The 23,623-nt window shown below is 36.1% G+C and overlaps 2 protein-coding genes across 3 annotated transcripts; both read right to left on the bottom strand.

Annotated features, from left to right (window-relative positions):
• Nucleotides 1-240: 240 nt before the first annotated feature.
• Nucleotides 241-609, bottom strand: LOC142163418 (uncharacterized). Its single transcript, XM_075220700.1, has one exon. The coding sequence runs from the start codon at nt 607-609 to the stop codon at nt 241-243; it is 369 nt and encodes a 122-aa protein (XP_075076801.1).
• A 6,043-nt stretch (nt 610-6,652) lies between these two features.
• LOC107774426 (uncharacterized) lies at nt 6,653-8,964 on the bottom strand. Of its 2 annotated transcripts, none has more exons than XM_016593950.2 (4): nt 8,534-8,964; nt 7,672-8,133; nt 7,412-7,540; nt 6,653-7,289 (listed from the first exon to the last, which is right to left on the bottom strand). In XM_016593950.2, exons 1-4 carry the CDS (start codon nt 8,703-8,705, stop codon nt 6,880-6,882), a joined length of 1,173 nt encoding a protein of 390 aa, XP_016449436.2. In that variant the 5' UTR covers nt 8,706-8,964; the 3' UTR covers nt 6,653-6,879. The 2 variants fall into 2 exon arrangements, with proteins under 2 accessions (XP_016449436.2, XP_075076000.1); XM_075219899.1 differs by having other exon boundaries at nt 6,653-7,292; nt 8,534-8,963.
• Nucleotides 8,965-23,623: the final 14,659 nt, after the last annotated feature.

Raw genomic sequence — 23,623 nt, 5'->3', positions numbered from 1 at the left:
TTTTTGGGATCTCTTCTTTCAAGATCCTTCTTTCTCTTTATCTCATAAGTTTTGAGATTTCCAATGAGTTCATCAATGGTTAGCTTCTGCAAATCCATGGCTTCAGTGATTGCATTCACTTTACTTTCCTAAGAAGCCTGGTAGAACACTGAGAATTTTTTGGACCATCTTGTTTCTTTGGATGACTTCTCCAAGGGAGTGAATCTCATTGATAATAAAGGTAAAATGTGTATACATGTACTAAATGGACTCATCCTCCTTCATCTTGAAAAACTCATACTCGGTAGTAAGCATATCTATTTTGGACTGCTTAACCTGAGTAGTTCCCTCATGGGCAGTTTGGAGAGCTTCCCAAATCTTCTTAGCATACTGACAAGCAAAGATGTGATTGTATTCATCTGGTCCAATCCCACAAACAAGAATCTTCTTTGCCCTAAAGTTCTTCTCAATGGCCTTTCTATCAATATCGTTGTACTCCGTTCTTGTCTTTGGGACTGTAACTATTTCCTCACCAATAATATTTATGGGAACAGATAGACCATCACAAGTCACATCCCACAGCTCTGAGTCCTCAGATATGATCATGCATTCATGTTTTTCTCTAACCATAGTATTAGCTGTTGAATCTTGGTGGTCTATCGGTTGGTTGTCTATCTTCGAAGTTTGGTGGAGCAGCCATGAAGATCCTTTCTAGGTATTAACCTTTTAGAAAGAACCTGCTCTAATACCAATTGATAGAAACTAAGGGTCTACCAAACAGTATAGAAAATCAGGTTCTCTATCAGCTCCCACAACAAACAACTATAAATAAAGAACATAATATTTACGTGAAGAACTCTCTGCTCACAGGATTAAAAACCATGACCTACCCTAGTAGGATTTCAACTTCACTAACTGAGCAAACTGCAGATTACAACCTACTGCAATTTAGAAATTAAGCTCTTAATCTCTCACCTCTTACAATAACTCTATTGTAAGCTCTTTGTAATAACTCTATTACAAAGCCACACACTTGACTAGCTTTAGTCAAACAACCAAAAACAATATTGGTTAAATGATGTCCTACTAAATGCTTCTAAAAAGTCGTATAGGAATACAAGTAAATAACACAAGACATAGATACACAAACTAAAGGACATAAGACATATTCAATGCTGGGATCAGGTCTTTTATTTTGTAGCAACTTTGTTCTTCATTGCACCTGAGGAAACGGAGCTGGCTGCGCATTTGATAGAATATATGTTGGTATTTGCAAGTGTTAGGTCAAAATTTTGTAACATGTTGTTTATGTATGTGAGATCACGAGAGTAGTTGCAAGGGCATTTTTAGTTTCTAGCAAATTGCAGTTGTGCAAGTACATTATAACATCTTTAAGAGCTGTAGAGTTGACTTGCGCATTGACCTGAAGACATGATCCTATTTGTTCCCTTTGCAGCTCCCTTGTTTGTTTATCTTGAGAATGAAACCAGACAACAAGGTATGTTGCAATGAGTACAAAAAATCTGATTGTATCAGGTTGCAATATGGTTCTTCCATGAAATTTGACAAATCATCAAAATCACACCCGCATAACTTATCAAGTAAGCATAATGGTTTAATCAAAAACCCAACTTAATTACAAAGGTTCAAATAAGTCTCAAGCAGACACGATCGAACTGATTTAATTAAGTCAAAATTAAGAAAAATGGAATTGAATATATTATTCATTAAAAAATAGATTAGATAATTAACTTTTTAAAAATGGATCAAATATGGACTAGATTTATATTATCCACTTAAAAAATAGATAATTAATGGAAAGCAACTATTACATTTGCAAAGACACAAATTGGGATTCCTCAAGTTTGGGAGACTAAAATTCTCCCAAAAATAATCATATTCAAAGCGTTCATATTATCCGCCGGTTAACCTATTTTCTATCCGTATTAAATTTGGATTGAAGCGGATAAATTATTAATTTTTTTATTACTGGTTTTGACCCATCAATATTTGATCCGACCCGCTCGTTTGCCGCCCTTGGTGTAAATTTTAGGTCTAGTGAATTTGACATAAATTTTCAAGAAAAGGGATGTGATAATGTCCATTGGACTTTTAGGTGCATATCTAATCTCCTTTAAGAAAGTAGGGCATCTTGATTATTGTTTTTTGTTAGAAGAAAACAGTGTGACAGTTCACATAGGAAGCAACACGTCAAAGGGTACCATTTATGACAAGTCAATCAATAGTCGAGACGCCCCATTCATCTCAATAGCTTATATTTGTCCACTTGTAAAAGCTATATTGCTATTGATGTTACCTCTCTAGACCATGTGTAACACTCTCATGTCACGACATCGCAAGATCCAAATCATTGATAGTTGCATTTCTGTTGAGATTTTTTCTCCTAGCGACTAATTAAGGCAAACAAATACATATACAAGGAGTACAAAGATGTTATAGCTAAATACTGTATCCTCGGTTTCATTACGTGAATCAAATTGATTGAATATGAAGTTAAAGAAAGAAAAGAAGCTTTTTAAATTTTTTGTCATAAGCATGTCATAGTATTTATGTGGCTATAATTACGTTAAAACTTGTAGTCTTAAACATATAGTAACTTTTATGTGACTCTATTTTTCATTATGAATAAAATGGAAAATTTAACTAAATTAGTTTTGAGTTTAGAATGGATTTTTTTTCTTTTTGAAATGAATTAGTTTATTTGATAGATTGAATTTGTTTTAAAATATGTGACGTTTTAGAATAAAAGGTGTGTTTATTATATTTTCTAATTTTACTGTTATTGCTCTAATAGTGAAGTCTTAATTGAGTTAGTCGTTCAAAAGAGAAAAATGATAGAGTAGATAAATATTCTTGTAATTAAAGTTATAATTGAATATCCTGTTTCAAGAGTACAAAAGTTTTAAAAGACAGATAACATAGACTGGTTGTAGTAATTAACTAAGGGGTCGTTTGATTTGAAGACAAGTTAATTAGTTATATTGAGGTAAGTTATGCTGAGATTAATTATTCTGATATTATTTCTTATTAATTATTTGGTATATTGTATTAATTCTAGGATTATCAATTTTACAGCTTTATCATGAGATAACTTATTCTGAGATTACTATTCCACCATTTGGCAGATATAAGTTATGCTGATACTATTTTTAATCATAGAATAACTTATCCCAAGATTATTTTTGCTTGTCCATCGTACCAAATGACCCATAAAGGAATGGCAAGCACCAGGACTATATTAAGCACAAAAAAAAAAAATACTCCCTCCATTCATTTTTGCTCCATTATACTAAAAATAAATTTGACTTTTACTTGTCCATTTTAGCAAATCAAGAGAAAAATAATTTTTTTCTTGTTTTACCCTTATTATGAATCACTCGTTCCCCAATTTATTTTCCAAGATTTTTTAAAATGCTGTCATTATTATGATTATATAATAAAATACATATTATAATGTATGTATACTATAATAAAATACATACTACAATATAGACAACATGGATTGCTCTGATGGTAAGCAACCTCCACTTTTAACTAAGAAGTTATGAGTCCAGTCTCCCAAAAGCAAGGTGGGAAATTCTTGGAGGGAAGGATGTCGGGGGTCTATTTGGAAACAGCCTCTCTACTGAGTTGTTATTATTGTTATTGTACATACTACAATTATTTATTTTTAAGGGGCTTGAAAAGTTCAAATTGAATAAACAAAAGTGTGAACGAGACAGTATGTTTTAGTAAGGTTCTGGTCGGCACCCTCCTTCACTGAGACAATAATACCGAAGAAAAGCGTTCCTCTACTGCTTTTTTACTTTTCCTAATGTTCCCTGCTAAAGTTAAATAAATGTTTCTTACCTATTTAATGCTTCTTTTTTTTTGAATTAACGAAGATGCTCTTTTTCTAAAAGTGCTTTCTCATGCCTTTTGTCAAATAGAATGCCTTCGAGAATAGGATTCCCTTTGAGTTCGATCAAAATATGCTTAATAGGTCTTTTCACGCAAATTTAAATTACCAGAGCCAATAAATTTGTGTAAATAGAACGGGCTAACTAGTTTTTGAATTGGTAAATTGAAAAATTATCATCGTTTGCAAAGTTATTGAAAAATAGTTATTATTTTGATGAAACACGGAAAGTTCCAGTATAATATGCTGGATTATGGAGCTTGTGTGTATAAACTTCCAGCATATATGTTAAAACTCCAGCACACGAAAAGTTACAGCATAATATGCTGGATTATGAAGCTCATGTGTATAAACTTCCAGCATATTATGTTGGAACTCCAACACAATGTGTTGGAATATCATATGTAAAAAGTTCGAACTCCAACATGTTATGCTGTAAATTTTCGGATTTTTAAGGTATTTTTGTTCAAATTTTATCTTTACATGAAAAAATGACTAAATTTCGATTACTTTTGAAACTTTGGCTATTTTTTAATTACGAGTTGTAAATATGACTATTCTGATTTTTTTCCCAATAAATTTCAATTATACAATGATTAAAATCAAAGAAATTAAAAACTTAGATAATTTCATGGAAATTTGGAGCTGATATCCACGTGCCACCATACAAGTAGGAGTATCTAGTTCCATAAGTTGCATTTATTTATTCTTTTTCACCGTGTATTTTACAGAATATTTTTTAATGTATTCTTATGACCTATATCTAGCACAAACCTAAGTGGCGCACTATAATAAAGATTGTATCCACCAAATTAATAGTAAGAAAGTTAGACGGAAGAAAGGACAGGAACCAAAATATGAGTTGTTGCTAGCTGATATTATTCCTAGGGGTGGCCATACTTTGGCCAAAACCGAAATCCGAATTTCTTGGATTTTTGGTTTGGGTTTTTGGATTACGGATTGGATTTTAGATTTAATTTTTAAAATTTTTGGATTTCGGATTGGATATTGGATTTGGTACTTCGAATTTATGGATATCCGAAAATCCGAAATTCTTATACTTTATATTTAGTCCATTATCCATATGTCAATAGTACTAAGTTCAATACCCTACCCATTAAAGATTATCATATATATTCAATATTAGTTACTAAGTTATTATGAGAATACTTTCTATTTAGATATGGTTTTTACTATTTCACTTCTTATTTATCGTATTAACGTCTCTATTGTATTTTTTTTATTTTTTATATAATAATTTCATTACTTTAATATTTCATTTAGATGATTGTGGTGAGAATGAAGAACTTTTCAGGCAATTTAACATGAGTACTTCATTTGGATATTCATTTTTGTAAAAAGAAGAGACATTTCAACTTATAAGCTCAAAATCGAAAATCCAAAATATCCAAACCGATTGATCCGAAACCGAGCTTAAAAAATCTGATCCAATCCGAACTTATTTGGATTGGATTTAGATTTTCATTTCGTCAATCCGAAAATTGAAAATCCAAACCAAAATTTCATATGCAATCCGAACTGCCCGAACGCCCACCCCTAATTATTCCTATTATTTGCTCGGCAAGTATTACTGAAATATTTTCCACTCTCTTTTTTAAGTTGAAAAAAATACGGTTAATTCATTTTTTAAATCAAAATTTAGGTATTTAGAAGATAAACGAAAGTGAACATAAATAACATTTTAACATTATTTTTTTCATATAACAAGGATGAAAGAATACATTTACGTTGACCAAGTTTATCTAATATAAATCTGAGAAGGGAAAATATGAGTATTTCTTATGCCCTTGCTATGGTTGAAATATTTATATGAGCAATTAATTAACATTAAATCTAGGATGGCCAGTCAAAAAAAGCAGTAAATTCCTATTAAGAATACCTTTCAAAATACTTACTACTATTCATCTAATTTTTCGAGAAGAATTAAATTCCAAAATTTTGTTACAGATGAAGTAGTTTCTTACCCCCTTGCTATCGTTGGACCATTTTTATGATCAATAAATCACATTAAATTTAGGAAGGTCGGTCAACGAAAAGCGGTTTTCCTCTGCGTCGTATTATTATTATTACTACTTTATTAGCACGAAAAATATTAGATGAAGAAAATAACTTTCCATACTTTAATGAATTTAATTTTATAGCTATTTATTTTGCCATAAATTTGAAACATATTACATACTTGTATCCCTCCTATTTTATTGTACCTTGTTCTAATAGGGAATAGCAATACAAGTAAAGTAAGCAATATTTTTGCATTCAAAATTTAAAAGCGTATTAACCTACAAAATGCCTTGTTTACTTGAGATAAAACTAAAAAGGAAACAAAAATATCTAATGTTTTCCAAATTAAAACAATCAAGTATTTAAAAACAATCACTAAATTCTTGAGCCGATAATTTATTGAAAACAATGTCTTAGTTTATATATATATCAATTTATGGGACCACACTGTGAGACCGCACTGCATAAAGTACTATTATTGTTGTTGCTTCACTAAACAATCTCTTATGAGATTTCTTGGCTAAGAGAAATGTGTGAAATATTAATTTACTGCTTATCTGCAGAATTTATCCACTAAACTCCATTCCTTCCAAACCACATGCCTTATTTATTTTCAGCAAACTAGTGAAATCTACAATCCCACTTGTCAAGCAACAAAAATGGCTCATAAATAACATTTATTTGTTATGTGATATAAAATGAATTATCTTTTATATGTGAAAGACAAATACATTGCCGAAAAAAAAATGACTAGAATTAAGTTCATACATACTCGCATATATAAATTCAATTTGTCACCCACAAAAAAATAAAAAGAAAAAACAACTAAACACATCTCCAATCTCTGAATTATTAAAGAAATAAAAACAATAGGAGACAAAAAAAGAAAAACCCAAATAAAAATAACCAGAAGATAGAGAACGAAGTTTTCACAGTAATTCTACTAAATTTTTTTTACCCTAAGGTGAAATAATAAATTCTCCAAAAGCCATGGTCAAGATGAGTGAAACGGTTGACAAAAGGACAACTGATGGAGTAAATGCCTTTACTGCAAATGAATTTGGGTTGGATGGTGCGCCAGCTGGCGAATTAATGTCCGCCGGAGTGCTACCGGCGCCGGCGCCCGGAGCCATACTTCCCGGCGCCATTGATGAAGTTGGTCCTCCGGCTGGTGCAATACCTCCCGGCGAAAGAGCAGATGAACCTGGTGCTAATGAGCTTGATGATGGTGAAGGCGATAAATCAGAAGCTCCTCCTGTCGGTGCCGGAGATCCGGTTGGAGTCATAGAACTTGTTGCCGGCACCGGAGCATTAGTTGCCGGAGATACGATTGAACCAGCAGGTGCAGGAGATGAGGTTGGTGATTTACCTGCTGAGGCGAATGTAATATTTATATATATAACTAAAATTTATTTTACTGAGTATATATAAGTGTGTGTGTAAAAAATCACGAAACTTCTTAAATTTAAATTCTAAACCGCTTCTATTTACCTGCTGGTGGAGATACTACTGGTGCCCCATTGGGTGATGATGTACCGGGTGTGGTCGATCCTTTAGACGGAGCACCTGCCGGAGTGGTGGCTGAAGGTGCTGAAGTTGCGGGTGGTGGGGTAGTAGAACCTGCATAGTAGTACACACGCGAAAAATCATTAAAATTTCAATAAATATTAAATTTTGAACTCATAATTTTAAAGCGTACAATGCAAAGAACCTAATACTTAAACCAATCAAATTGATATTGTGATGTTTACCTGCAGAAGGAGATGGCGGTGATCCCGCTGGTGATGGTGTAGATGATCCTTTAGGCGAACCAGCCGCCGGAGGAGTGATGGAACCCCCAGAAGGAGTTGGAGGGGTGGCGGAACCGCCAGAAGGAGACGGAGGGGTGGCTGAACCGCCAGAAGGAGACGGAGGGGTGGCGGAACCACCAGAAGGAGACGGAGGGGTGGCGGAACCAGAAGGAGACGGAGTTGTGGGTGAAGAAGGGGTAGTAGGAGTTTTACCTCTAGGAGATATTACAATAATTTGCACCTTTTGTCCTTTGTTGCAATTATCTTTGTTGCCACTAATGAAGTAGAAAGGACCAGGGTGATCCAAAGTGAAAACGGAGTTGCCATCTTCCATCTTCTTGATTGGGCTTTGTGTATTGCATTTGTCATAATCATCCTTGTTTACTTCCAACACAGAATCTGATCCTTGCTTATACTTGAACACTATTATAATCACGCAACAAACAAGAAAATTAACAACTATCAAATGTTGCACGTAACATATAATAGTAACTTACTAACACATATTAGGAGTACAATTTTAAGCACACAAACTACCTTAATTTGAAAATTAAGGGAGATCTTAAGATGCTGTTATTATTTTTTTTGCTTTTCCGTTGTTGACACTTATCTATTGTCTTCTTGAGTCGATAAGACAAATTAGGGTCTGCGTATACACTACCTCCTCAAACCCTCCTTATGAAATTTTACTGGATGATTGTTGTTGTAATCTCACTTTTTATGAGCGACTATATATATTTGATAATGAAAAGTTATTTTATAGTGTGTAAGTACGTGAGTTTGTGTGTTTTCTACATAAACTGGAAGGGAGGAGAAGACTTACAAGCAGTGTCACCAACTTGGAATCTCATATGTTGAGACCATTCATTGTAACTTTGAGAAGGGTTAGGAACCCAACCATCTTTACCACCAACTGTGAATTGATAAGAGTGCGAAGATCCAATCAAACAAGCCAAGAGCAGAAGCAACACTGAAAAATGTCTCTGCAAAGCCATGGCTATTTTCTTCTCTCTGTTCCAATGGAGCTATACAAAAGTAGGAGACTTTGTAAGTGCAAATGTATAAATACACAAAAGAGTGATCACGAGCACACGAGAAAGGAAAGAGGGGAGAAATGGGAAAGAGAAGCTTTCACGAGAAATATAGAAATGCAAAAAGGGGGAACAAAGATATGGACAAGGAACTAAAAAATCAGTAAAGAGGAAAGTTTGGTAGCTGAAGGAAAGATTATAGGCTGACGACGAAGTTTATATAGACTGACCAACACTTAAAGAGAGTTAAAAGAGGACCTAGTAGTTGAGGTTACCGTTGCAAAGAGTTAATATACCCTCCTAAATACAAATTGTAATAAATTTGTGTTGAAGTATGTAGATAAATACTCTTAGTATAATTTTATATGTTTAAGAAGTAAAGCATATGTTAAATTTTTTGTTAGTGTTCGATGTTCGAGGGTCTATTGGAAATAACTCCTCTACCTTCGAGGTATCTGCGTACACATTATCTTTCTTAGACTTCACGTGTGAGATTATATTGTGTTTGTTATTGTTGTAATGTTCGACATTTGCATTAGAGCTTCTATTAATCCGGAGTCGTGTCACATGGGTTCATTAAAGATGGTAACGTTCCTTATCATGACTCGAGTTCGAGTCCACTTATTAAGGGTGAAAAGATTTTATTCGTCAAAACATTAAAAAATTTAAAAATACATGTGAGGTGAAGATAATATAAAAGGAATTTCGAAAAATGTAAGGAGTGAGGGCCAATAAGGGTAGGCAAAAATAATATCTATACCTGTGTACCAATTGCAACGCGCCCGAGTAAAATGGAAGGGTATGTTTGAAATCTCATGGATAGAATATTACGCGTGGAGAAAAGTTGTCCACATATCAACCGTATGGGATAAGCCGTATTTAATAATTTAATTAGGAATTTATTTTCATCAACTATCAATAAGTGTAAAATTCAATTAGTAGTATTATTTTTTTATAGTTATATATACTTTTTTTTTGAAATTTATTATTTATCCATATTAATTGACATTTAACGAATGTGATTATGTCAAAGACTCATTGCTTGTACTATATAGCCGACGCGGATTGCTGTTACATTAGCCCAATTGGTTAATGCCTTGTTCCATTCTAGTACAGATAGTAATGTAGTTGACATCCTCACTCGTATTTCCCACGTTATCCTCTTTGAGCCACGAAACTATTTTGGTGAAAAATGTTACTCCTATGCAATTAAATTAATTAATAAGCTAATAATCTTGTTAACTAATCTTTTTATTTCTTATAATAGTTGTTGCATTTTCTAGGGATTGGTTCAGACAGTTTGGATTGGATTATGGAAACTTTGGTTTGAGTTTTTCGAATTTCGAATAAAGAGATTAAAATTTAAAACCAAACTAAATCTGCTCGGATTGGTTTGATTTTTGAAAGTTCGATTTCATATTAATCGATTTAATTATTTTGTATTTTCAATTTGAGCTTATAAGTAAGACTTCTTCGTATCCAATTAAACCTTCAAATAAGTATTCATGTTAAATTGTCTTAATAATTTGTTTTCCGTGAAAATGGTCTTAACAATTATATTGATTTTGTAGTTCTAAAAATATGTGATTTGTTTCAATACTAGTTGTTAGGCAATAGATGCTAAGTGTAAGTAAAGAGAATAAGATAGCCAAACCAATGTAGATGAAGGACTGGGATCTCGAACTCAATGGAATCAGGGACCTCGGGTCCGATAATAGCAGTAGATGAAGAACAATAAATGAAGAATAATGAGCAAAAAATAATAAAGCTGAAAGACAGTATTGAGCGTGAGAAAAGCAGAAAATGTTCTATTGTATTCAAGATCCATCCACCCGTTACAAAATGACAAGGGTCCCTTTATATAGGGAGGAATCCCAACATAGTACATGTCTAATAATGATGAGGAAATGCTATTGGTACAGCTGTATAATGGCTCAGTACGGATTTGTACTATTCTTGCAGACCTGGTCAGCTCTAACCACGTGTCCTTGGGAGCTTTCTCGCCTTTCCATGACGATCATCGATTTGTACTGCTCCGAGATTGACCATAGTGAACCTTCGATATGCTCCCTTGAGGGACGAACCTCGGGGTCACACTTTAAATTCTGCTTCGAGTTTTTCGAGGTCAGGCGTGGAGTGTCATAGTAGCCCCAAAGTCGAACTCCCCGATTTTGACCGTATGCATAATTTCTCATTCCCATTACAATCACCTTCGGCAATCGTAAGTACAAATTCAAACAATTGATATAAGTAACAACATGGGTTTTAATGATGCTACCACTAGATTGTTAAACTAAATTAAATAGTAACAAGAACATCGATTTTTGTACTTGTTAACCGTAGCAGAAGTTTTGCAGAATATTCTTCGATCAATTGCTCAAGTCCGACTTCGTCTCTCTTGAAAACGAAATACTATTTCACAAACTAGACGCCTTCTTCTTTCTTTTGGTGTGGTTCTTTCTTTTTAGGGACAATTATACAGAATCAAATCTTCGTTGAAGTAGAGCCTTGATTATATAGAGAAGGAAAGTTGTCAAAGAAAAACTACCGATCAGATAATTTATTCCCACACTCCCACTTTCTTTGCAACGTACGGTAGTTTTATTTTTAGGGGTTAAAGTTTCCCTAGATAACTTTCTTTAATCATATCTCCTTTAAAACGGGTCGGGTCAGTCCATATGTGCGACCCAAACCCAATATCCAATATTTCCCACTTCGAATATGGTGGACTTGACCCAAACTAGTACCATGACAATAACACACGTAATTTATACTGACAAATAGTTCGTGCGACCTGCGAGCTCGAGAGCTATAATATTATTAATCCTTTAAGGTTGTTTAATAGCTCCATGTAGAAATTTATATCACATACGGAAGGAATTTACTACTAACATGAGGATCTTATTACGCACAATACCCAAACATTATTTGCTATTCCCATAGCTATTTATCTAATCCATCATCCTCGAAAGAGGTGAACTCGAGTTTATGTTTAATTTTGTATCGATTTGATACCCTAATGTAGGTGTAATGATCGACCTATGAATACAAGTTAAATTACTAAATTTTTAGTTGTCTTCCCTTTGTACTCGGATCTTTTCATTCCAAATCAACAACTTTCCTTGCCATGCACTGCATTGGCGTATAACTCATGGCTATTAGCGACATGTTAAAGTAGGAACACTGATTGTCACTTCAAGAGACAGTAAAAGGTAAAATAGTATTTCAATAAAAGTTAATATAACTTCTGTGGGATCTCACATAATGAAGAAGCAAGGATTCATTCTTCCATTATCCTACTAGTCGATAATACATATGATATGAAACATATGTTACGGTGTTCTCGCCTTATATTGGTGCGTGTGTCTTATTCTTTTAATCATTTAACACCGTTCAGATTTTTGTCTAGACACCTTTAAATGTCTTGCCCGCCCGAGTTTCTCACTTCAATAATCTTCAAATCTAACTTTAGGAGAAACTCACATCTGGCTTACAAAACAAGTCATAATCGAATGAAAAAATTTATAAGTATGACTGGTTGGCAGGACCTACCTTTACAAGCAAATATAACCTCGCATTGTCCAAGGTTCTATAAGGTCTCATCTCTTCACGATTCTTAACGTAATAGGCGATTGCTCGTGTGAGAGAGTCAATCTCGTGACTTGTTTGACACACTTTATCAACAAAATATCATCACATGCATACTAGATATGAACATAAATTCAAGAGTCAAATATTGATGAGCATATTATAATAATCAAGTCATTTTAAAATACATAAACCTGGTCATATCCTTCACAAACCTAGAGCCATAACATGTTTCTCAAAAAGGTCTCTAGATATCGCCTTTGTAAAAGGATCAGTTATCATACTACATTTAGGAATGTACTGTAAAGTTATCTCTCCACTTACTACCATGTCTATCACAAATTTATACTTGATATCAATGTGTTGTTTCTTGATTTTATACTTAGGATCTTTTGTGTATGCAATAGCCTCTTGACTATCGCAATATAGAGTTATGGGACTTTGAGAGTTCTTTGTAATATCTAGATGCTCAAATAATTTCTTCAACCAAATAACTTTTTGTACTGCAGACGCACAAGCCACAAACTTAGCTTCCATCGTCGAAAGGGCCGTATAAGTTTGTTTCTTGATTTTTTCATGAAATAGAACCACCAATAAGTAAGAAAGTATAACCGGATGTTGATTTTCTATTATTCTGGTCACCAGCCCTATCGACATCCATATATCTTCTCAAGTATAAATTAGGCCAAATGACCTTGTGGCTACTTAAACTTGTACCAGTTTGTAAACCTGATATATAAACTTACACTTTTACCCTTTAAACTCTCCAACTTGACGAAATGAGTATGAATAAACTACTTTGATCGTTGACTATGCTTATGTGGTAGTGACATAGGTGATGTGGACAAAATAAGTGCCCATCACGTAGAAAATGTGTGTGAAAATAATAGTCTAATTAAAAAATAATAAAATTAAAAGGAATAAAAAAAGTTATAAAAGGATCCCGTTAGGACTCCCCTCCCTTTTCTTTCTTCTACCCTCCCCCTTTATCCCATGTCAGTACACCTTTTTTTTATCATGTTCTTCTTATTATCTTTCAAATCTTATATACATTGTGATATAGCTAATTTTCTAACAACATATTGTAGCCCGATAAGTAAAGTTATTGTAATAATCAAACTTCTCTACCGGAATAATTTTCAGACGAATTTCAGTTGTTTTTCGACTGAAGACAAGCTGAAAAAAGCATCATCTCTTTTACCACTAATTCAATCTCTTTCTTCACTGCTATACCAACCACTATTTGACGAAGAACTTTTTAGAAAATTTGATCTTTATTGGGTCTATGAGTTTTAGAACCTTTATTTTGGAAACTTTCAAGTTATTCTTATTTGATTTGGGTTCTTGAGATTTTATTGGAGAATGGGTTCCTGATGATGATTATGGAGATTATGGAGGAAAAGGGTCTGTCTACTATTTTGGGTTTAGGGTTTGTCGGATTTTTTTCTGTAGTAGCTTCTTTTACTGATTTGAAGAGAGGTGTTTGAGTGGACAAGAAAAGTAAAAAAGTAAAATTAAATTTCGATGAATAAATTTAAAAATGGGACCCACAAATAATACATGTCAAGTAATAAATAGTCTAGCACATGACATGTTGTATATGTCAATGCAATTGATATACACGCTTTATTGAATATGTTTATTAGTACTCATTCCGTTAAGTTGGAGTGTTCAAATGAGAAAAGTATAAGTTTGTAAATCGGATTTGCAAACTGATGCAAATTTAAGCGGTCAGGAGTCCATTTGGCCTATAAATTATTTCCACTATAACATAGTGAATAATCTGTAGTTCTCTTAGGGTATTTAAAAATTCTCTTTACAACTTTCCAATGATCTCTTCCAGGACTAGATTGATACCTTCTAACTAGACCTACGACATAACAAATGTCTGGGCGAGTACACGTCATAACGTATATCAAGATCTCGACAACACTTGAATACGAAACTCGAGACATGTCTTCCTTTTCATTTTCAGTCTTGGGACACATTTCAAGGCTTAATATTTTACCTCTCGCTATAGGAGTGTCCATGGATTTGCAACTATTCATGCAAAAATGATCCAAATTTTTTTATATAAGTTTCTTGAGATAAACTCAATAACTTTTAAAATGGTCTCTTTGGATCTTAACTCCAAGGATATAGTCTACACCACATATCAAATGACTTTGAAATACATGACTCGATAGTTTTCAAATATTCTAAATTATTTCCGGCAAATAAAATATTGTCCATGTAAAGAGAAAGAATTACAAATATCCCATTGGACTTCTTCACATAAATGTAATGGTCTTCATTGATCATGGTAAAATCATACGAGATCACCTCCTTGTGAAATCTCAAATACCATTACCTTGAAGATTGCTTCAGGTCATAAATAGATCTTTTCAATTTATAGACCTTCTCTTTTTTACCTTTAACAATGAATCTTACAGGTTATTTTGTGTAGATTTCTTCGTTTAGTTCTCCATTTAGAAAAGCTATCTTCACATCCGTTTTATGTAATTCCAAATCCAAACGTGCAACAATAGCCAAAATTAAGTGAATTAAGGTAAACTTCACAACTAACAAAAATGTTTCCTCATAATCTATTCTAGATCCTTAAGTAAAACCTTTTCCCACTAACTGTGACTTGTATCTTTCTATTGACCCATCCACTTTGCGTTTAACTTTGAGCACCCATTTGTTCCCAATGGCTCTAAGCCGAGGCGGAAGGTCAACTAGATCCCAAACTTTGTTGGTTTTCATGGAATATAATTCTTCTTTCATTACTTTCATCCACTCATCTTTTCCAAGTCTCGATAAAGCCTCAGTCACAGACTTTGGCTCATCCATTTTTGTGGGAGATACAAAGAAAATATAATCTTCAATCTCATAAGTATGTTTAGGTATGTTTTTTCCTGGTACTCTTTCGTAGTTGAAATTCATATTCTTTAGAAGGATTTTGGGATTGAGAACTCCCACTCGGATCAAGAACAAGATCTTGATCGATTTGATTATCAGCTATGTCAGACGACACTTGCTGACTCTATGAGTTCAACATTTCATAAAGAGGCTCTCCATTCTTTACCTCACCCTTCTTTGGAAAATTATTTTTTATAAATGTGTCATCTCGTGATTCAATCCCAGTAACACTCTCATCCTCTAATTCACCAATGAACACATACCCTTTGGAGCGTTCTGAATATCTTATAAAGATATATTTTTTGCCTTTTGGACCTAATTTACAAAATTTGCTTATAGAATCTTTTACATATGCAACACAAAAAGAGATAGGTAAATTTGTCTATTCTATCATGGATCTTAACATTTCCAATAGCATTCTATTACTCCTTTCTGCTATACCATTTTGTTAATGTATGTAAGGAATAGTTAACTGTCTTGTGATGCCTCTTTCCTTATATAATTTTCCAAATTGTTTTGATAGATATTCACACCCTCTATCAGTTCTTAAGGTCTTAATCCTTTTGTCTAATTGATTTTCAACTTCATTAAAATATGTCTTAAAGCATTCTAGTGCTTCAGATTTATGAGAAATCAAATAGACATAGCTAAAGCGGTTGAACTCGTCAATAGACGTATTGAAATATAAAAACCAGACTTAGCCCTCATATTCATTGAACTAAATATATCAGAATAGATTAATTTCAATGTAAAATCAGCTCTCTTTGCCTTTCTAAATGATTTATGTATAATCTTTCCCGCAAGACAATTTTCACAAATTGACATTTTAATTTTGGAGAAGGAACCTAAATGTTCTTTGTTAGCCATTCTATTCATTCGAGCCTACCCTATGTGACCTAATATTGCATGCCATGTAATAACATCAATACCATTATTACGAGAATAACATGTCATAACACAACAATCAACATAATAATTATACGTAGAAGGATTACAATATAACAATATAAAACCATCATAGCAATGTCCAAAACCATAACAAATATTGTTTAGAGTAATTCTAAGACCACTGTGACTAAAGATCAAATTGAAATCTAAATCAAAATCTAGAAGAACAGACACATAGACTAAGTTTCGTCGAATCTCTAAAACATATAGGACGTCACGCACCATTAAAGATCGGCTACCACGAATGTCCATTCTACTAGTGCCTATCCATTTGACTTCAAACTTTGCATTATTTCCCACATATACATGCCTTGATCCAGGTGAAATTCGACGAAATTCTATAAATGCTTCTCTATCACGGCTCACATAGTCGGTGGCCCTTGAGTCTTCAATCCACACAAGATAAGGTTCAGTTGGTAAAACAGTGCTAGAGCCTAGAAACATATATAGCACTAAGAGATGCATTTTGAAATGCTACCTTTTTCGGCTCAACGCACTCACGAGAAAAATGCCCTAGAACGTGGCAATTGTAGCACTTCATCTTGCTTTTCTCCTTATTCTTGCAGAACCGTTTTCCTTTCTTGGTATTTAGCTTGTTTCTTTTCTTGGGGATCCTTCTTGTAATGACCCACCAAGTCATTTTGAGTATTATAGCCCCATTCTCCCATTTATTGCTTGTTTTGTGTTTGTTTGTTGTTATGTGACTTGCCGAGGTTGTTAGTTTGGTTCCGGGGATGTTTCGGAATGAATTGGGTACTTAGTCTCAAGGTTGGAAACCTAAGTTGAAAGAGTTGACCAGATATTAATTTATGTGTAAATAACTCCAGAATGAAGTTTTGATGGTTCTGATACCTCTGTATGGTGATTTTGGACTTAGGAGTGTGTCCGAATATTGATGTGGAGGTCTATAGGTGATTTTGGCTTGAATTGGTGAAAATTGAAAAAGTTGAAATTTGGAGAGTTGTGAGGTTTGACCGAGAGTTGGCTATGTGGTTACCGGGCCTAGATCTTGGTTTCAAAAGTTCTAATATGTCTGTTGGAAATTCATTTCAGTATTGATTGTACAAGTTAGAAATTTGTTAGTTTTAATAGGTTTAAATTGGGGTGTGATTCGTGTCTTTGATGTCGTTTGACGTGATTTGAGGTTTCGAATAAGTTTGTATCAAGTTTTAGGACTTGTTGATATGTTTGGATGGGATCCTGGGGGCCTTGGGTGGATTTAAAATGGTTAACGGATCGAAATTTGGACTTGGAACATTGCTGAGATTGCTCAACTTTTGGTATGATCGCATATGTGATGGGAGTGGCCGTAGGTGCGGAAGTGTGTGGGAGACGCTAGGTCCGCAGAAGCGTGAAAGTCTCCGTAGAAACGAAGTCGCTTCTATGATGAAAGGAAGCGTAGGAGTGGGCATGGTCATAGGTACGACATTTCCTCCGCAAACACATGTGCGCAGATGCAGGCGTATTTTCGCTGAAGTTTAGTGGCTAGTCTTGAGTGGGATGCGCAGGTGCACTCCATTTTTTGTAGGAGCAGTTCTGCGGAAGCGGACCTCCTGGTCACGAAAGCGGAATCACTGGTCAATTAAGGTGCGTTCGAGGGTTTGAATTCATTTTCATCTTATGGACCTAGAGAGCTCAGTTTATAACAATTGTTCGAGGGATTTTCAAGGAACTCATTGCGGTAAGTGATTCTAACTCATATTTGGCTATTGTACATGAATGCATCGTTATTTTTGTCATTTAATTATTGAATTGGAAAATTTGGGGGAAAATGGTGAAACTTCTTAGGCCAAATTTTGGGGGTTTAAAAGGTGATTTGATGTCGGATTTGAATAATTTTAGTATGGTTGGACTCACCATTGAATGTGTGTTCATGTTTTGTAAATTTTGTTGGATTCCGAGACGTGGGCTCGGGGTTGACTATTTGACTTTGGTTAAAAATCTTAGCCTTTTCATTTGGACTTAATTCTTATAGCTTCTATTGATAGTATTACATTATTTTTGGCTAGATTCAAGCCTTCTAGAGGTCGATACACATAGGAAGGGCTTGCTAGCATGGAGTGATTTGATTTATTTGAGGTAATTATCTTATTTAAACTCGGTTGAGGCACTATTGCCTAAATTGTTGTGATACTACATGCTATTTGGTGAGCACATGCGTGGGGATAAACCCATGTCAGACAGATTGTGTTGTTGTGCCTATGACCATACCAGGCGAATTGTGTTATTGTCACGTGAGTTGTCCGTGCGGATCCATATATTGATGTTATTGGCACGTGAGTTATCCGTGGAACATGTGAGATGTCCGTGCGGGTTCTATTATTAGCACATGAGTTGTTTGTGTAGCACGTGAGTTGTCCGTACAGCGTGTGGATATGTATCTATCCCCCTAGAGTCACCCTCTCATGTTTCTCTCTTAATGGTGTACATGCGGTATGAGGAAATACTGATCAGTGGTTTGGAAGGGATATGGAAAAGTGAGGGAATCTGGCCAGTTTGTTGTTGGATTTTTTCATTTCATCTTTACTTGTAATTTCCTTAATTATTTATCTGATTTAATTGCACATCACCTTTATATGCCAAGATATTGACTGAGCAGAATATTTGATAAATTGTACACACACACACACAGATGTCTTTTTACTAAACATGAGGATTTGATTTCAATACTGTTTTGTAATTGTTAAAAGATGAAACTACACAGGTGATAACTAGTATCATTAATAATTTGTGCTTCTTTTATCTTGCCGTGTTTAGTTACGATACTTATTGAGTACATTGGGTCGGTTGTACTCATACTACACTATGTACTTAATTATGCAGATCCAGGCATGGGGACCAGTTTTGTCACGACCCTAAACCCGGACCCGGTCATGATGGCGCCTCTCGTGAAGACAAGGCCAACCGACACTTTCCCATTTCAGTTTTAAGCAGTTAAACAATAAGAATTAAGTCTAAAACGTAGTAAATAATCCAAGAGTAAGCTAGTGAACATTACAGTTTGCGGAAAAATAAACCCAACACAGCCCGATACCGGGGTGTCACCAGTCATGAGCATCTATCAATTCTAGTACAAGTCTGAAAAGTCTACAAAACTATTACAAAGTCACTAATAAGGAAAAAGAAATGAGATAAAGGGGGGAGAAACACGGGACCGCGGACGCTAAGAAGCTACCTCATGAACTCTGAAATCTGCCGGGAGCTCTCAACTCTCGGTAGCAGGATCAACAACGCCTGAATCTGCACACGGGGTGTAGGGAGTAATGTGAGTACTCCAACTCAGTGAGTAATAATCATAAATAAAGACTGAGAAATATGAAATCACGTAAGACACATAACAGGCTATAGTGAAGCAGTAAAAGCCAGTAAAAGTAAGGAAACAGTGAAAATATGCAAAAATTCATTTTAGTTCAATTTAAACTTCATAATACGCCTTTTTAACAATTAAGCAAGTAAATGACAGGCAATTAGGAAAGATAAACACATAAAGGATTGCCCCTCGGGAACAGTGTCATAAATTTGCCCCTCGGGCTATATCTCACATCACAATGGGTACCCGCGCTCACTGGGGGTATGCAGACTCCTAGATGGGCCCCTTACGGCCCAAGCGCAATATCAAGCCATCTCGTGGCGTCATCACTAGGCTCTCAGCCTCATATCAACAAGCCATCTCGTGGCATATAAATCTCAGGCCCTCGGCCTCATAATCATTATCCATGTTTCCTCACAATATAGGCCCTCAACCTTACTCAGTCAGAATCTCTCAGCCTCTCGGGCAACAATAAAACATAGTGGTCAGCCCAAAATATCATTTAAAATGTCATTTAAGTATTAAACCAAAGTAAACATGGCTGAGTTATGAAAACAGTAGAATATAGTATGACTGAGTTCAAGTATAAAGTCAAAACAGTAAGGAAATATCAATAAAAATCCCCTAAGGGTTCAAATAGTTGGCACGAGGCCCAAATATGGCGTTCAACCCAAAACATGATGTTCACAAATAGATTTCAGTCAACTACGCAGTAAATTAGCCATTCGGGACGGACTAAGTCACAATCCCCAATAGTGCACGACCCCACGCTCGTCATCTAGCGTGTGCATCACCTCAATATAGCACAACGATGTGCAATCCGGGGTTTCATACCCTCAGGACATCATTTATAATCATTACTCACCTCAATCCGGTCTAAACTCTAGCCTGCGACGCCTTTGCCCCTCGAATCGGCCTCCACTTGCGTCGAATATATCCAAAATCAGAATTACAACGTCAAAATATGCTAAGGGAACGAAGCCCAAGCGAAAATAATCAATTTACAACTTAAATTCCGAAATTACCAAACCCCGACTCCTGGGCCCACGTCTCAGAAGTCGATAAAATTCACATCAATGGATTCCTTATCACTCCCCAAGTTCATTCGTACCAAAAGCACAAAAATCCAACCACAAACGACCCCTCAAATCCCAATTTCTAGGTCTCCAATTTCAAGCCCTAGTTCTTCAATTTTAAGCTTAATTTCCATGATTAATTAGGTAGATTTCACATTAGAATCGAGTATTAAGTCCATGAATCTTAACTTCAATCCACTTCAAAAAGCTCCAAAAATGCTCAAACATGGTAGAAATAAACCCCAAAATTGCGGACAAGACGACTATTTAAACATTCTGCCCAGACCTCATTTCCTTCTTCGTGAATGCGGTCAATGCCTCGCTTTCGCGAAGCACAAATCAACTTTGACCAAAATTTCCTCTTCGCGATCGCGACCTGCCCATCGCGAATGCGATGCTTCCTCAGACAATTCTTCATGAACGCACCCCTTCACTCGCGAACGCGAAGGCTAAAATTCCAGCCTTCACCAGCTAACCCTTAGCAAGCGCGAGGGCCTACTCGCGAACGCGAAGGCCATTTTCTCTGCAACACTGATCAGCAATTTGTGCAATTCCAAACATCATGGAATGGTCCGATTGACCACCCGAAACTCACCTGAGGCCCCTGGGACCTCAACCAAACATGGCAACATATCCCATAACCTCATTCAAACTTGTTCCAACCTTCAGAACGCTCAAAAACAACATCAAAACACCAAATCCGCATTAGATTCAAGCCTAAGAATTCCAAAATTTTCTAAATTACGTTTTTGATAAAAAACCCAACCGAACCACGTTCGAATGACCTAAAATTTTGCATACACATCCCAAATGACACAACGGAACTATTACAACTATCGAAATTCCATTCTGACCCCTATATAAAAATCTCACCTATCAACCAGAAATCGCCAAAAATCCAATTTCGCCAATTCAAGCCTAAATCTACTCCGGACCTCCTAAACTCATTCCGATCACCCTCCTAAGTCCCAAATCACCTCCCGAAGCTATCTGAACCATCAAAACTCTCATTCGATCCCTCTAACACATAAGTCAACATCCGATTGACTTTTCCAACTTAAGCTTCCTAAAAAGAGACTAATTGTCTCAAACCTTACCAAATCCTTTCCGAACCCAAGCCAAACAACCCGATCACATATAGAACCGATTGACAAAGCAATAAGAAGAAGAAATGGGGGAAAAGGAGCGGCAACTCATGAGACGACATGTCGGGTCGTCACATCCTCCTCCTCTTAAACAAACGTTCGTCCTCGAACGAGTCAAGAAACATACCTGAAGCCTCAAACAGGTGAGGATATCTGCTCCGCATCTCCCGCTCGGTCTCCCAGGTAGCCTCCTCCATGGGCCGACCTCTCCACTGCACCTTCACTGAAGCTATATCCTTTGATCTCAACTTTCGAACCCGATGCTGCTGGCTCCACATCATAAGTCAAATCACCATCCAACTGAATCGTACTGAAATCCAAAACATGAGACGGATCCCCAATATACTTCTGGAGCATAGAAACATGAAATACTGGATGCACACTCGACAAGCTGGGTGGCAAAGCAAGCTCATAAGCCGCCTCCTCAATCATTCGAAGCACCTCAAAAGGCCCAATGAATCGAGGACTCAACTTACCTTTCTTCATTAAATCTCATAACACCCTTCATGGGCGAAACCTTCAACAGAACCTTCTCGCCAACCATGTAGGACACATCTCAAACCTTACTGTCAGCATAAATCTTTTGTCTCGCCTGCGCTGTACGAAGTCTCTCCTGAATCACCTTCACCTTTTCTAAAGCATCCTACACCAAATATGTCCCCAAATAGCCTAGCCTCACCCGGCTCGAACCAACCAACTGGAGACCTACACCGTCTCACATACAAAGCCTCATATGGAGCCATCTGAATACTCGACTGGTAGCTGTTGTTATAAGCAAACTCTGCAAGGTAGAAACTGATCCCATGACCCTCTGAAGTCAATGACACAAGCACGCAACATGTCCTCCAATATCTGAATAGTGTGCTCGGACTGCCCGTCCGTCTGAGGGTGAAAAGATGTGCTCAACTCAACCTGAGTCCCCAACTCTTACTGCACAGACCTCCAAAACTGCAAAGTAAACTGAGTGCCCCTATCTGAAATGATGGAAACTGGGAAACCATGCAAACGAACGATCTCCCAAATCTAGCCAACCGCTCTGAAGAATAGGTAGCACACATAAGAATGAAGTGAGTGGACTTGGTCAGCCGATCCACAATCACCCAAATAGCATCGAACTTCTTCAAAGTTCGTGGAAGTCCAACTACAAAGTCCATGGTGATCCGCTCCCACTTCCATTCTGGAATATCCATCCACTGAAGCAAGCCACCCACTCTCTGATGCTCATATTTTACCTGCTGACAATTGAGACACCGAGCCACAAATCCCATAATGTCTTTCTTCATTCTTATCCACCAATAATGATGTCTCAGACCCTGATACATCTTTGCGGCACCCAGATGAATGGAATACCACGAGCTATGGGCCTCCTCTAGAATCAACTCTCGAAGCCCATCCACATTGGGCACACAAATCTGGCCCTGCATCCTCAACACCCCATCGTTACCGATAGTCACATCCCCGACATCATCGTGCTGAACTCTGTCCTTAAGGACAAGCAAATGCGGGCCATCATACTGGCGCTCTCTGATGCGATCATATAAGGAAGATCGAGAAACCACACAAGCTAATACCTGACTGGGCTCCAAAATATCTAACCTCACGAACCGATTATCCAAGGCCTGAACATCAACTGCAAGAGGTTTCTTCCCAACTGGAATATATGCCAAACTCCCCATACTCATCGTCTTTCAGCTCAAACCATTGGCCACCATATTGGCCTTTCCTGGATGGTATAATATAGTGATATTATAATCCTTTAGCAACTCCAACCATCTCCGCTACCTCAAATTAAGATCCTTCTGCTTGAACAAGTGTTGGAGGCTACGATGATCAGTAAACACCTTACAAGACACACCATACAAGTAATGCCTCCAAATCTTCAACGCGTGAACTATGGCAGCCAACTCCAAATCA

Source organism: Nicotiana tabacum, chromosome 8 (genome assembly GCF_000715075.1).
Source record: "Nicotiana tabacum cultivar K326 chromosome 8, ASM71507v2, whole genome shotgun sequence".
NCBI lineage: Eukaryota > Viridiplantae > Streptophyta > Magnoliopsida > Solanales > Solanaceae > Nicotiana > Nicotiana tabacum.
Note: the sequence above shows the minus strand (reverse complement) of the source record. Positions and strands in the feature narration are given on the sequence as shown.